Source organism: Siniperca chuatsi, linkage group LG14 (assembly GCF_020085105.1).
Source record: "Siniperca chuatsi isolate FFG_IHB_CAS linkage group LG14, ASM2008510v1, whole genome shotgun sequence".
NCBI classification, from domain to species: Eukaryota; Metazoa; Chordata; class Actinopteri; order Centrarchiformes; family Sinipercidae; genus Siniperca; species Siniperca chuatsi.
The window spans coordinates 1235871-1252599 of NC_058055.1; the positions used below are offsets into that span (position 1 = coordinate 1235871).

General features: G+C 44.8%; 1 protein-coding gene across 3 annotated transcripts in view; it reads left to right on the forward strand.

The window, feature by feature from the left end:
* Nucleotides 1–13083, forward strand: part of LOC122888517 (myotonin-protein kinase) — a 51138-nt gene extending 38055 nt beyond the window's left edge. For 2 of the 3 annotated variants that reach the window (XM_044223080.1, XM_044223082.1), the window contains one exon: nt 9047–9218. In XM_044223080.1, coding sequence (XP_044079015.1) covers nt 9047–9072 — 26 coding nt within the window. In that variant the 3' untranslated portion in view covers nt 9073–9218. Of the gene's footprint in view, nt 1–9046 lie in introns of all 3 variants that reach the window. The other variant, XM_044223079.1, reaches the window with a different exon arrangement.
* The last annotated feature ends 3646 nt before the right edge of the window (nt 13084–16729 follow it).

Consider the following 16729-nt stretch of genomic DNA (forward strand, 5'->3'; position numbering starts at 1 on the left):
ACTTGACTCCTCTTAGTGATAACGTAGAAAAGGTTTCAGTCATAGTCATCTGGACACTGTTTTCAGAATCAAGAAACTAGAAATTTAGTAAGTAAATTTAGAAACTTAGAAAGTTTCCAAGATGGCCCAGTAATCACATTACTGGGCCATCTTGGAAACTATTAGGTCAGTTTCAGGTGAAACTAGCTATTAACAGATACTCAGACAGATTCCTTCCTGAGGGCAGGGCTTATGTAACACAGAGTAGCTTAAATTTCTAGTTCCCGAGTGTGGTGGCCAAACTAGAGGTGTATGTGTATGATCTGTTTAGGATAACGGTGCCAAGTTAAAAGGAGTGAGTTAGCATGCAAAGACTCTGTCTGTGTAGAGCACAACATAAACTAACACCAACTTCTTGGTGGCTGAGAATTATGGTTACAAAAATAACCTCACGTTAACCATGGAAACGATCACAGCAATAAAACCTCAATGAAAACACATCAGTAATGTCACATGTACAAAAGTTAAACAGTCTTTTGCTTAGCTATATACACTACTATAAACACATTACTCTATGCTATGCCCAGTTGTTACGTTACCCGTCAGTGGGGTGGGAATAGAGGTTGCTTTGGACATGCTGCTCCATTAGCCGCCGGTCCGTCAGTTGTGTACAGCCCAGGCGGGGAAAGAATTGCAGTCCGTTGCAGTCATTTGCTGTGCAGTGGTCCATTTGTGGAGATGGGTGGAACCCGGTATGTTGTCTCTTGTCCTCCTTACAGTTAGCTTAACGCTAACTTCCTTAGTTGCTTTTAAAGTTTAGCTGGCAGTCTTTGTGTAATAGCCATTGAGAGTTCCGTTCTGCTGTATGTAGCAGCATAACAAAGGGATGGTTCAGGGCTCACCTAAGCCAGCCCTAATTATAAGCCTTATCAAAGAGGAAAGTCTTAAGCCTACTCTTAAATGTGGAGATGGTGTCAACCCAAACTGGGATCTGATTTCACAGGAGAGGAGCTTGATAACTGAAGGCTCCAGCTCCCATTCTACTTTTGGAGACTCTAGGAACCACAAGTAACCCTGAATTCTGAGATCGCAGTGTTCTAGTTGGGTATTAAGGTACTATGAGCTAAGATACAAGGGTTTCTGACCATTAAGAGCTTTGTAGGTGAGGAGACTTTGAAGTTTGTTTAATGTGGGAGTTAAAGGACATATCCTGATCAAAGATAACTCCAAGTTTCCTTATCTGGCTTGATTGAAAGATATAATTGTCACGGATACGCCAGGCTCCACCATCTACTAATCATCCACACCTGCTCCCTGTCACTCGAGTGCTCCCCGTTAGCTCCCAATCACAGCCTGCATAAAAGCCCTGCACTCACCTCAGTCTGCGTCTGACCTCGTTTGTAACAAGGACTTCCTATGCTACTCAGCATAACACTTATCTTCGGTGATTCCCTGTCTCCAGCGTTCTCCTGTCTCCAGCGATCCCCCTCTCCAGAGAGTCTTCCCTCCTACATACTTCCCTATCTACATACCTGTGCTCCTGTACTATCGGGATGTCATCCAGTAAAGAACATTCTGTCTCCATCTCGGTGTCCCTTGCCTGTCTGTCCGTAACAGAAGGTCGTACCAACCGAAAGGATGACAGCCCTGAGACCCGATGACGCCTTCCCAGACCTGGAGGGTGTTATCCGACAATATCTCCTCACCCATCCACCACCTCATTCCGTCATTCCAACCAGCGCTTCCTCAGGCACTCCTTCACCACCGCTGGCTTATAGCATGATTACCCAACTAAAGACCTTCTCAGGCTCAGCGAGAAATTTTTGTTGCGGTGTTCCCTGGTCTTCAGCCTGTATCCACACCAGTATGACACAGAGCGATCCAAGGTGGCCTTCTTGGTTTCCTGGCTAGACGGCCCGGCGCTGTGCAGGGCAGGATCCATATGGTCACAACATGAGGCCATCACCCAATCTTTCGGCCAGTTCGCAACACACCTCAGGAAGGAGTTTGGCCCTCCAGTCATTAATTCGTCAGCCAGTCAAGAGCCTGCACCTCGACCTGCCAGTCCTCAGCCTGCACCTCTACCAGCAAGTCTTCAGCCTGCCTGCCCAGCGGCTTGCCTGCTCCGCGGCCCAGCTGCTTGCCTGCTCCACTGCCGTCTCAAGTTCCAGCGCCACGGCCGACCCCAGTTCCAGCAGCCATCACTCCCTGCTGGATCGCAGCAGCTCCCCGCTCCCGGACTCACCGCCGGACCGCAGCAGCTCCTCTCCGCCGGACCGCAGCAGCCTCCTGGACTCCCTGCTGGATCACAGTTGCTTCCTTTCCCGGCTGGATCTCAGCAGCTCCCTGGACTCCCTGCTGGGTCGCAGCCACCTCCTTTCCACCAATCCCTAGCCGATGCTGGATCGCAACCATCTCCTCTTCCGGTTGGATTGCAGCACGCCGCAGGACCGACGGCTGGGTCACAACAGCAGCCATACCTTCCTTCTCGGTGGGAGGGGCAGGTTCCGAACTCCCGGACACACCGGGTCCAGCGTGCTCCTCTACCAATCATCCCGTCGCCGGCTCCCTGTCCTGCTGTTCCGACGCTGACTTCCTGTCCTACTGTCCCGATGCCGGCTTCCTGTCCTGCAGCCCCGTCGCCGGTTTCCTGTCCTGCTGTCCCATCGCTGGCTTCCTGTCCCACAGTCCCGCCGCGGGCCACTGATCTGGTTGGCAGGCCAAGACATTTTGGCTCCCATCCGGAAGTCATTCTCAATTGTGAAAATGGTCTGAGAACTCAGAAATTTAAGCTACTCTGTGTCGCTTAGGCCCTGCCTATGTCTTCAAATGTGTGGTTTGTAGCTTTTAGATGCAGATGTACGGCGCTCTGCAATCCAGAGTTAGCGTGTCGTCTGTGTTGATAGTCTTTTTTCAAGTGGCTGTTTAGTCTCACCTATGCACCGTTCTTTGCAGTTTTCCTCAGTGCACTGAACTGAATAAACTACATTGCTCTGTTTTTGTGTGGGCCTCTTGTCCTTAGGATGAACGAGTTTCTGTCTTAAAGTGATGCCTGGTTTAAAGAAAACAGGAACATTGTGCTGTCTAAAGATCCTTTGTAGTTTTTCAGACAGTTCAGATACATAAGGGATGGAGACACCGTTCCTTCTTGGTTCCGTTTCCCTTTTGTCCTGTTTTTTGGCTCTTTTAACTTTGTTGAGAGCCCAAGTAGGATAACTACAGGCTGGGCTCTTCTTGGGCTCTATGTTGTAATGTCCGGATTACACCCAGCTTGTGCTGTAATGGATGGTGTGAGTCAAAGAGCAAGTATTGATCCGTATGTGTTGGTTTCCTGTACACTTCTATCTGGAGCTTTCCGTCCTCTCCTCTGAGTGTAGAACAATCAAGAAAGGCCAGGCGGTTCTCTTTGGTTTGAAAGAGGAGTCAAAGAAGCCATTTTTGTGAAAAAAGAAAACCCCTCTTTAAACAGAAATGGTAGTCTGAGATTCACCTTGCCAACCGTGCAAAGCAGTAATAGAGGTATGAATAAATATCAGCATCAATAAATAGGAAATTTTAAACTGAAAAGGGTATATTGCACATGAGTATTAACACAGGATATTGCACAATTATGTCAAGTATTGCATAGATATAATGATCAATGTCCAGTTTAATGACTTAGGGTCATAGAGACTACACTTAGAGTGAGGAGTTGATGGCCACAGGCAGGAATGACTTCCTGTGGTGCTTTTTGCGGGCATGAGTCTTCTGCTGAAGGTACTCCTTTGTTTGACCAGCACGTCACCTCAGCATAACACTTATCTCCGGGGATCCCCTGTCTCCAGCGTTCTCCTGTCTCCAGCGATCCCCCTCTCCAGAGAGTCTTCCCTCCTACAGACTTCCCTATCTACATACCTGTACTCCTGTACTATCGGGCTGTCATCCAATAAAGAACATTCTGTCTCCATCTCGGTGTCCCCTGCCTGTCTGTCCGTAACAATAATTGGGTATCATCTGCATAACAATGACATTTATGTAGTGTTTTTCTAATAATATTGCCTAAAGGAAGCCTATATAAAAGGTAAAGAGAATTGTTCCAAGCACAGAACCTTGTGGAACTCCGTGACTAACTTTGGCGTGCATGGAGGAATCATCGTTAACATGATCAATCTGATAGATAGGATTCAAACTAGCTTAGTGCGGTTCCTTTAATGCCAATTAAATGTTCCAGTCACTGTAATAGGATGTGATGGTCATTGGTGTCGAATGCAGCACTAAGATCTAACAAGACAAATACAGAGACAAGTCCATTGTCTGATGCAATTAGAAGGTTATTTTATTTTTCACCAGTGGTCTCTTTGCTATGATGCACTCTAAATCTTGACTGAAAATCCTCAAATAAACTATTGTTATGTAGAAAGTCACACAACTGACTGGCGACTGCTTTCTTAAGGATCTTAGAAATAAAGGTATAGGTAAAGATATAGGTCTATAGTTGGTTAAAACCCCTGGATCAAGAGATGTTAAGAAGACATTTAATTACAGCTACTTTAAAGGACTGTGGTACATAGCCTGATAATAAAGACAGATTGATCATATCTAGTAAAGAAGTGCTAACTAAGGGTAAGACTTCTTTAAGTAGCCTGGTTGGGATTGAGTCAGGTTGATGGCTTAGATGAATAAATCACTGATGTTAGTTGGTGAAGGTCAAGAGGAGAAAAGCAGTCTAAATATATATCAGGTTTTACAGCTGTTTCTAAGGTTCCTGTGTTTGAAGATAAACAATTATAATAAAATAAAATAATAAAAAATATCAGTTGAGGGCTCTAATACTCTGGATTGTCATGGTTTAGGTCCACTAATAAACCCGGCCAGATTGCTAGATATGAGAGCCGCTCCATCCAAAGTGGGATGAATGCCATCTCTCCTTATCATACCAGGTCTTCCCCAGAAAGTCCACCAATTATCTACAAAGCCTACATCAATATCTGGACACCACCTCGACAGCTAGTGGCGGAATGAAAACATGCGGCTAAACATGTCATCACTGGTCAAGTTTGGCAAGGGCCCAGAGAAAACTACGTGCGCCATTATCTGTGCATATGTACTGTTACGGAACAGACAGGTAGGGCACACTGAGATGGAACCAGAATGTTCTTTATTGGATTATTGCCAGATATGGTAGGTATGGAGAGAGGGAAGTTAGTAGGGTGAAGGACTCGCTGGAGAGGGAGATCACTGAAGACAGGAGAATGCTGGAGACAGGAGAACGCTGGAGAAGGGCGAATGGGTGTAATGCTGAGTAGCGTGGAGAGTCCTAGTCATGAACGAGGTCGAACACATACTGAAGGAAGTGCAGGGCTTATATGCTGGCTGTGATTGGGATCTAATGGGGAGCAGGGGTGTAATTGGGAGCAGGTGTGGGTGATTAGTGGATGGTGGAGCCTGGCGTATCTGTGACAGTACCCCCCCGCCGGACAGCAGGACTGGGAGCCGCCGTCTGGACAGCAGAACTGGAAGCAAGGAGCTGCTGCGATCCAGCCGGGAGAGGAGTCGACTGCAATCCAGCAGGGAGTCTGGGAGCGGAGAGCTGCTGCCATCCTGCAAGTGATGACTGCTGCGATCCAACAGGGCCTAGAGGCTGCTGCAATCCAGCAGGGACTGGAGGCTGCTGCGATCCAGCATCGACTGGAGGCTGCGGCGAAGCTGGACCTGGAGGCGTTGACGGAGCAGGGGAGGTGCTGGGCGGCGGAGTTCCAGTGCAGGGAAGTCGTGGGTTGCTAGACTGAAGACTGGCCGGTAGAGGTACAGGCTGAGGATTGGCTGACGAGGTACTGACTGGCATGCCAAACTCTTTCCTGAGGTGTGATATGAAGCTGTGGGAGCTGGCGACTGGACAGCAGGACTGGGAGCCGCCGTCTGGACAGCAGGACTAGGAGCAAGGAGCTGCTGCGATCCAGCCGGGAGAGGAGTCGACTGCGATCCAGCATGGAGTGTGGGAGCTGCTGCGATCCAGCATGGAGTCTGGGAGTGGGGAGCTGCTACGATTTAACATGGAGTCTGGGAGCGGGGAGCTGCTGCCATCCTGCAGGAAGTGATGACTGCTGCGATCCAGCAGGGACTGGAGGCTGCGGCGATCCAGCAGCGACTGGAGGCTGCGGCGGAGCTCGAACTGGAGGCGTTGACGGAGCAGGCGAGCAGCTGGGCAGCAGAGTTCCGGTGCAGGGAAGTCATGGGTTGCTAGACTGAAGACTGGCCGGTAGAGGTGCAGGCTGAGGACTGGCTGACGAGGTACGGACTGGCGTGCCAAACTCTTTCCTGAGGTGTGATATGAAGCTGTGAAAAGATTGGGTTTCTTGTTGTGACCAAATGGATGCTGCCCAGCGGAGTGCTGGTCCATGGAGTAAGGAGATGAGGAAGGCTACCTTGGATTGCTCAGTGGGATACAGGTGTGGATGCATATGTATGACCAGGGAACACAGTAACAAAAATCCATCGCAGTCGCAGTACTGAGGAAGTGCCGGAAGTGATGGTTGGTGGTGGATGGGTGGAGAGATAACGTTGGAGACCCTCCACCCAGTCCTGGAAGTGGTCAGCAGAGCTCATGGCCTTAATCCTTTCGATTAGGTCCGACCTTCTGTTATAGAACAGACAGGTAGGGCACACTGAGATGGAACCAGAATGTTCTTTATTGGATTATTGCCAGATATGGTAGGTATGGAGAGAGGGAAGTTAGTAGGGGGAAGGACTTGCTGGAGAGGGAGATCACTGAAGACAGGAGATCGCTGGAGACAGGGGATCGCTGGAGACAGGGGAATGCTGGAGACAGGAGAACGCTGGAGAAGGGCGAATGGGTGTAATGCCGAGTAGTGTGGAGAGTCCTAATCATGAACGAGGTCAGACACATACTGAGGTGAGTGCAGGGCTTATATGCTGGCTGTGATTGGGATCTAATGGAGAGCAGGTGAGAGTGTAATTGGGAGCAGGTGTGGGTCATTAGGTGGATGGTGGAGCCTGGCGTATCTGTGACTCAAAATAAATTTTAGTGACCTCCGATTGGCATAATCAGGAGTCATTACCGCCAACGTTCCCCAGAAAGTCCATCAATTATCTACAAAGCCCACATCAATATCTGGACACCACCTCAGCAGCTAGTGGCAGAATGAAGACATGCGGCTAAACATGTCATCACTGATCAGGTTTGGCAAGGGCCCAGAGAAAACTATGTCCGGCATTATCTATATTATATGTACACACCGACATAGACACCGATTTCATAAAAGTCATTACCGCCGACGTGAATAACAGTCGTACTATATTTACGCTTATTCTTAACCAGCAGTTTTAAATAGGTGAACCGTGGGCTTCTGCCTAGGGCTATGCTTCCTTCGGACAGTCACCCAGCCTCCCTGGATGCCCAGTTGCTCGGGAGCTGCCGAGGTATGGCTAACGGGAGCTACCTCTGGTCACTGTGCACCAGCTACTGGAGGCAGGTTAACTACAGCTAACCACTGAGTTTCCATGGTGCAGAGCCATGTTTTCAATTCACTAAGCCTTGCCTCCAACACTACAAACTACATTTATTACATGTACCATTATCACTAAAGGAGGCAGAGGAATACCTAAACATTTGACACACAGAGCAAGAGAGAGCAGAAGAGGGAGAGAGAGAAGCCATCGCTACCTGCTAAGCTAAAGTACAGGTAGTTGGCAAAACTGAACAACGTTAGCGTGTAATTAACTGTGGGATTAGTGAGAAAGTCACTATGAGTGCTTGAACAGAACTAATGTAAGTTTAAATGTATAGCGGGTTTATTAGCTAACTAATGAAGAATCTAACAAAAATAACTAGGATGAGCTAGAGCAGCAGAAATACGCTATCAGTGACACACAAGCATCGGCAAACGGAAATGAGACAATACGGTTACCGCAGCACGTCAGGATATCCTCAAACAATGGCAGTCTGTCTTATTTAACTAAGTAAATATCCCAGTTACATTTTACCACTGGTCAATATTATTTATTTGAGCCTTCAAAAACAATAACCTACATGTAAAAGCATCACAAGAAAATGAAAGGAAGAAATGTGCATATTAAAGCCCCTATACAGCCATGGGCAAGTTCAATCTGAAAACTGTTTGCACCATTTTGCTATGGTTTCCGGGTTGAATGACATGTTTCCTTGAAATGGTGTGCAGCGGTGTGCAATGGGCTTTGAGGTACATTTTCTCTCGTTTGGTGGGTGCATCAGAGGTGTTACTCAATCACAGCAACGTGTATATAAAGCCTGCCGTATTAAAAAGGCAGTGCAACACAATAGGGTGTTCAAGGCACCACCATTTCCGTTTAAATAAACGTTTTGCTTTGTTTTGTCGGGGCCGAACGCAGCCCAGGCAATTCTCAGCAAAGCTCCACCCAGCTATGACCTGAGCAGAGGTCTAACCAGCCACAGTATTTGAAAACACCTGGGTTGAGATGTGGAGAAAAAGGATTTTAATCAAAGTGAAACAGATTTTATTGAACTCTTGATTTAAAGGTCCAGTGTGTAGGATTTAGTGGCATCTAGCAGTGAAATTCCAGTTTGCAACCATTTTAATACCGTCCCCTTCCACTTGCGTTTTTCCCGTTTGCGGCCCTGTGTTTGGTTTGTCCGTTCTGGGCTACTGTAGACACATGGCCGTGTGACATGGTGACTTCCGGAGAAGGGGACCCACTCCCTCTGTAGATTAAAACAGCTTATTTTAAGGTAATGAAAACGCAATGATTCTTATTTTAAGGTGATTATACACTAATTAAAACATACTAAATACTAAATATTATATTCCATTTCTGCTAATAGCTTCTCCTAAATGTTACATACCTGACGAAGATAAAAGATACTGATACTGTACTGTTTATACAAGTACTTAGTATCTTTTAATTGACCCTGTTTATTAAAAAAATGTCCAAGAATGAACATTTTTAATTTTAGTTATCATGGTAGAAAAGCCTCTGAAATTTGAAAGGCCAAAATCAATCCGGGATATAATTTTATTAAATTTTAATGTAATCCAAAGAAATAACCTTCTTATGATTTTTTGTCCTCCAGGTTCGCCTGCCACAGGTGACGAGTGAGTCATACCTGCTGGTGTGTGCAGAAGGGGGGGAGGTCCAAGCCTGGGAGAGACACTGTCATACTGAGCTCTCCTGAATGTGCCTTAAGGTGCTACATGGTGACTTCTCCTACTATAACAGGACCAAGGACTGAGCCCTTGCTTTGTGATCACTCCCTGCCCCACTCCTCAGCCTCCTAAACTTCAAAAGATGAAGGAAAAGCAGACTAACTAAACTAAAATGCCTCCAAACAGACCTGCTAAGGGTGTCATTACTGATGTTCAAAATTAAGTTTTACAACTGATATGATAAAGGAAGGTCAGACTGCTGAGAGCTAATGAGGAAGAAATGATGAGGACATCTTTTGACCTACCTTGCCTGCTTACCAGACTGAAAATCATGATAGAGATCCACTGAGTTTGGGTTAGATATAGACTGAGATAGTTAGAGATTTAATGTGTGACAATGACAATGATGTTTGAGTGACACAGAGAGGGGCCAGAAAAATAACTCCATGAGCATCTTCAGGCATTTTAGACCATATTGGTGCATTTAGCGGTTACAGTGAATATGATTTCTCTTGTGTATCACATATCTGCACATAGCGGTGGTTTGTACTTGTGTTGCACAACTGTAGGCATTTTTTTGCTTTGTCTGTTTTAGTATTCAAAAGGTTACTAATAATGACCACGATATCTATATATTAACTAAGCCATACCACCACAGACTCTTACTGTGTGTGAAAGGTGTGCTGCATAAATAGGCAAACATAGTTGAAGAGTTAGAGTGGAAGATGTGTAGTGCAGAAAGTCAAATATGAAGCATAGAGATAATTCGGCAGAACACTAAATTCATGATTGACATCAGCTGTTTCATTCATGCTTCACAATGACTGGCTCATCAGTCAGTCACGTTTATTGGTCACATGTAATCATATAAGGTACAATCACAGTGAAATGCAATCCCACCAGTTCCTTCAATGTATGCATTAAAAAGAGTTGAAATAGAATAGGAATAGTAATAACTATATGTGTATGATTGGTTGGGGGGCAGTCTTAGGCAGTGACCTCATTTAGGATCATAGTGGCCTGAGGGTAGAAGCTCTTCCTGAGCTTCTCAGTGCTGGCCTGGTGTATCTGGTACCTTCTTCCCGACTGCAGCAGGGAGAAAATCAGAATCAGAATCAGAAATACTTTATTGATCCCCGAAGGGAAACTCTTTGTTACAGACTGTTATCTGGGTGGTTGGGATCCTTAATGATTCTCCTAGCCTTATTCTTGCAAAGCCTGGTGTAAATATCCTTTAGGCAGGGTAGAGCACCGCCTATTGTATGTTCAGCCGAATAAACCACTCTTTGCAGCGGTCTTGTTCGGTGCTGTTTCCATACCAGGTAGTGATGTTCCCCGTCAGGACGCTCTCGATGGTGCAGGAGTAGAAATTCCTCAGTATTTAAGGGGTTACCTGGAATTTCCTCGGGCATATAAGGTGAAACAGCCTCTGCCTTGCCTTTCTCACCACTGAGTCAGTATGTAGCACCCAGGTCAGGCCCTCTGTGATGTGGACACCAAGGTACATGAAGCTGTCTACCCTCTCCACTGAGGACTTGTTGATATTAAAGGGGGTGTAGTTCCTTCCTTGGTTCTTCCCAAAGTCCACTATCAGGTCCTTAGTCTTGCTGACATTCAGGAGTAGGTTGTAGTCCTGTCACCAGCGGGTCAGGTACTCTACTTCAGGTAGGCCTTTTCATTGTTTCTGTGATCAGGCCCACCACAGCTGTGTCATCAGCAAAGTTGATGATGGTGTTGGAGTGGCTACACAGTCATGTGTGTAAAAGGAGTACAGCAGGATGCTCAAAGCGCAGCACTGGGGTAATCCAGTGTAAAGGATGAGGGTGGAAGAGCTGTGTCCACCCATCTTCACCACCTGGGGTCTGCCGTCAGGAAGTCAAGGATCCACACGTATTTTATCCCAGGTCCTTGAGCTTTGTGATGAGCTTGAATGGAGCTATGGTGTTAACTCTGAACTGTAATCAATGAACAGCAATCTCGCATAGCTCCCTTTCTTGTCTAGGTGAGATAGGGTGGTGTGGATGTGTGCTATGGCGTCTTCCATTGATCGGTTGGGATGGTAGGCAAACTGCAGTGGGTCCAGTGTGCTGGGTAGTGAGGAGCAGATGTAATCCTTGACCAGCCGTTCAAAGCACTTCATCACTACAGAGGTGAGTGCCACTGGGCTGTAGTTATTCAGGCAGGCTGGTTTTGTTTTCTTGGGCACAGAAAGAGCTGTGTGGCTACCAGCTGACTAGTAACATCCAGTCATATTCATGCGTGTCAAGTGTACAGCGTTGCCATTATAACCAGGGCTGTAGTTTCATAAGTACTAAAGCCATCACAGAGTTCACCAGAGCAACACCACCCCCCATGAAATGTATGACTACCTACCAAAAAATGTACACATTTTCTTTATATATTTTTCACCTTTTTTTATATTAATTAAATGATTACATTTCATCTCCATACAAAGCCTTCCACACATTACCAGGAATATAATTCCGACGGAGAGAAGTATCTCTGACTGACATACCTGTAGAGGGAACTGGAAAGTAAAAGAGAGACACAGAAAAACAATAGGAGAGTGGTTTCATTAAATGATAATCCACAAGATTCTGGCAACTGATTTAGATCAAACATTTTGTGGAAAGCCCTGATTGCACTGATGTGTTGCACTCAATGTAACATTTGCTCTCTCTGCTGCATACATAATCAGCTCTTTTAAAAACATCACTTCCTTTATTTTCCCAACAGACTCCCCACAGGTGGTGAGATCAGAAAGTGCTCATGGACTGGCATAGGTTCAGTCACTATGTGGTTTCAGTCTGATTACTTTGGTTTTTGCTGAGGGCTCAAAGGCTTAAGGGAAATCAAACAAATGTATTTACTTCAATAAACAGGTCACAAAGTGCTTTAAGAATGAACATTGAGTTGTACATTTGATATACACAAGCATAGAAGGAAGGAAAGACTATAAGGAGTAAAATAAAGGGGGAAAGAATAGTTGATATAGTGGAACCTAATGTAGATCATAACAAGTGCTAAATAAATGTTTTTTAATTTTAGACTTCCTGGTCTTACTGGATGAAACAAAGACTGATTCCCTGACATAAGCAAGAAGACATGTTGCAAATGTGCAGGCCAGTCTCAATGTAATGAATGACCTGCATGAGTAAATCAGTGTGGCACAAATCCCTCTATTTACAGGTGAGAGGCAAAATTATCTAAATCATTAAGTGGAATCAATAAATGTTTTATGATCCAAATTAGTCATAAGATACTTTATTAGCCTTCAACAAGGTGTAGCTGAGAACAACTTCTATACAACACTACAGACAGACACTTGAGGTCCTTGGTGATGATGGTGCCCAGGAAGCGGACTCCACATTGTCGACAGGGGAGTCACACAGACGTTTTTTTTCCCAGGATGATGGGGGCAGGTGGGGCTGGGTTCTTCCTGTAATCCACAACCATCTCCAGTGTCTTGAGAGCGTTGAGCTACAGGTTGTTCTGACTGCACCATGTCACCAGGTGGTCAATCTCCCACCTGTAGGCAGACTCATCCCCATCAGAGAGATAGTTGAACTTCCTCACTTGGGGCAGCAACTCACTCCAAGAGGCAATCTCAAACTTGAAGTCCTAACCCTCACCCTAACAGCTTTGCACTTGGCTGCAAAACACCTCCGCACACATGGCAGGTTTCAAGCCAACCAGCCCGCAGAACACTATCATCAATAAAGAGTACAGAAGCACACTTTAGGGCACTGGACTGGTCTCAAATGTGCTTCTGTGCTCTTTGTTCGAAAAAAAAAAACATGGCGCTGCTCTGCTGGCGACATGAAGGAGGGCTCTTGCTGCACATGCTGTTTGTTTGTGGTGTCTCCGTCACTGTTTGCCGCACTGGCTACTACATCATTTGAGTGTGAGCGTTAGTCTGGACTGTTAACTGTATATGTATGGAATAAAATGGAGAAGAATGGAACTATTACTTTTCATGTGGTTAATCCTGTCTAGCCAGATCCTGAAATGCTTCACAAACAGGCTCACCAACACTGGTCAGCCAATATACAGCAGGACTGAGCTCCTAGACCTGCAGGACATTGGCCCTTTTGCCCAAAGAGCTACTACAGAAATTCAGACCAGCCTCTCGCTGTGCCAGGTATGTGTGGCAAGAGGGGCGGCATCAGGTATCATGTTCGAAGAGCCACCAAACTACCACTGCCGTCTATGCTACTCTGCAATCCTCGCTCCTTGAAAAACAAGTTGGGTGAACTGTGCACACATGTTGGAGCTTGCTACTAGTACCATGAGGATGCTTTTTCTGCACAGACTGGGACATTTTTTTCCAGGATGCAAATATTGACATGGCCACAGAATCAGTTACAGCCTGTCATATATATACCTATATATATCAGCCCCTATCATACCTCAGAACACTGTTAAGAGATATCCCAATAATAAACCCTACATCAGCAATTGAAAGCAGCACAAAAACAGCTCAAGGAAAGGGTGGGTTGAAAGAAATTTGTTCAAATCTGACACAAAGAAACTGGGGAATTCATTTAGAGAAATGACCAATAGATTCCAAGAGGAAGCCCATGTTTGCCTAGAATGAAACTACAAAGGCAAATTAACTGAATAATTTTTACATGCGATTTGAAACTGATACCTTTAAGGAATGTTGAGAAGCTTTAGATAAAGTAATTTGCGATGTTTGTGACAACAGAATGTAAATAGCATACACCATGCACTGTTACCAAGGTTCTTAAAACTGTACATATTAACCAAGCAGCAGCTTCCAGGGCTGAAAAATTAAGCCAACGAAAGTATGCTTTCATTTCGGGTCCAATTCCTACACTGAGTCGTGGAATTGGCCGTCTGTTTGCAGTACCCATGACATTTTATTCATAATTTTAACTTATTCTGGGATCGTTCTTCCTTGTTTGCATGAGACGGTCTTCACCCAAACTAGTCGCATGCTGGCGGCTAACCTGCAGCACACTGTGCTGTCCTCCTCCTCAGTAGTTTACTATTCACAGCACCTGTTTTCCATCGTTCTTCTTCTTTCTCTTCTCTGCCCACCATAAACAGCCACACACCCTCACTAACTCCCCCTTGTGGACTCATCATAGTGCTGCTATTTGAAGCCTGGATCCTTCTAGCGCTACTTTTAAAATGTGTTTCATGATTCCTCCAACACCAATGATTTGGTTGATTCTTTTAACTACCTGTGTTCTTCAATCTTAGATATCATAGATCAAACTCAAAGACTAGAAAACAGCCATGGTTAAATGAATATTTGAAATATTTGAAGTCGTAAAAGGAAATGCAGAAGAGCAGAACGCAGATGGAAGAAATCAGGTCTCTAGGTCTACTTTGTGGCTATGACAGAGGTAATTCAATTTTATTTACAGTATATAGTGCCAATTCATAACAGAAGTTATCTCATTGCACTTTTCCTATAGAGCGGGTCTAGACCGTACTCTTTATAATATTATTTACAGAGCCCTAACAAATCCCACCATGAGCAAGCACTTGGCGACAGTGGCAAGAAAAACCTTCCTTTTAAGAGGCAGAAACCTCGAGCAGAACCAGACTCAATGGTGGCTGGCCATCTGCCACTGCCATGTTAGGTTTTGAGAGAGAGAGAGAGAGAGAGAGAGAGAGAGAGAGAGAGCGGGGGTGGGGGAGAGGGAAGCAAAATGCTAATTCCACCTAAAACTGTAATAATGTAATGGTAGTGGTAATATTAATATTAAGAAAGTAATAATAATAGGAATGATAGCCATAGATAATAATGACAATAATAGTAACAAAGCCAATAACAACAACTGTAATAGCAGTTGTCGAGCAGGAACACGGGGGCAGTTATAGGATGGTGAAAGATGCAAGAACATGCCATTTTTCTGCACTTATTTCTGCCCATCAGCACAAGCCCAGATTCCTATTTAAGACTGGGGATCAGTTACTAAACCCAGCCTCTCCTTGTGGCCCTGCTGATTGTGATGCTGATTGTGAAAAGTTTCCTGCACTTTGCTGGAAAGGTGGAGTTAATAAGATCTGATATCACCCCCTCCTGCCTTTTTAGAATCGCCCACTCAGGGATTCTTTGAGCAATTTTGCTGCTGTTACTCTGCCTGAACTCGTACACATCATGTCTCTTATGAGAATAGCCTCCAGCCCTCTGGACATAATCCCAACTAGGTTTCTTGGAAGTTATGGATTGTATTGTGCACCTTTTGCTAATTATTTTTAACAGCTCGCTGTCTACTGGCTGCGTCCCAGATTACTTTAAAACTGCTTGTGTCCAACCAGTCCTAAAAAAACCTGGGATTGATCCTACCCTCCTGGATAACTATCGTCCGATCTCCAAACTGCCTTTTATTTTCAAGGTTCTCGAAAAAATTGTTTCTAAGCAGCTTCTTGATGGTGTGGAAAATAACAGTACCTTTAAAAAGTTCCAATCTGGCTTTCGTCAACACCACAGCACTGAGACAGCCCTTCTCAAAGTCAATAATGACCTTTTAATGAATGCCGACACAGGCATGTGTTAAATTCTTGTGCTGCTGGACTGAAGTGCTGCCTTAGACACTATTGATCATGGCATTCTTTTAGATAGACTGAGGCACAGGCTGGGCATATCTGACACTGCACTAGACTGGTTCTCATCTTATTTGTCCAATAGGCAATTCTGTGTCGCCATTAATAACGTTATGTCATCATTTTCCCAAATAAATTATGGTGTGTCTCAAGGTGCAATTCTGGGACCAATACTGTTCTCCTTATATTTGCTCCCGTTGGTTGATGTCATCCGTAGACATGGGATTTCTTTTCATTGCTATGCGAGTCCACTGAGCTTAGTATGACAAGTTCTCCGCAGGACTGCCTGTCTGACATAAAAAAACTTGACGTAGATACATTTTCTTCAGCTCAACTCAAATAAAACAGAAAACCTTGTTATTGGGCCCCAACATATCACAAAACAAATACTGCCATCTACTGGCAACCTGGCAACCCCAACATATCATGCCTGTTGCAAGGAATTTTGGTGTCCTTTTTGATAGCAATTTATGTTTTGAGCAACATATCACTAAGCTTGTCCATCATGTTTTTATCACCTCAGAAACATTGCAAAAATCGGATCTATTTAAAATTTTAGTGATGCAGAAACTGTTGTACATGCTTTTATCTCCTCATGCCTTGATTATTGTAACAGCCTGATCATTTGTCTTAATCAAAACTTTGAAACGACTGCAGACTGGCCAGAACTTTAACCAGGACAAAGAAGTACGATCACATCACACCTGTTTTAGCCTCTTTACATTGGCTCCCTGTTTGTTTTAGGATTGATTTTAAGATCTTATTGATTATTTTTAAGGCTCCAGGCCCCGAGGCTCTGGAACAACTTGCTCGAAGAAATTAGGTTATCTGAGTCAGTGTCTTCTTTTAAGTATCTTCTCAAAACACATTTTTATCAGAAAGCACATCCTGATCTTACCTGAGCTGTCTGTTTATTTTATTGTTTTTTATGTATTTTACTGTGATATTTTATTTCTCTGTCTGTGAAGCACTTTGTACTTGATAAGATGCTCTACACATAAAGTTATTATTATTATTAACGCGGAAGT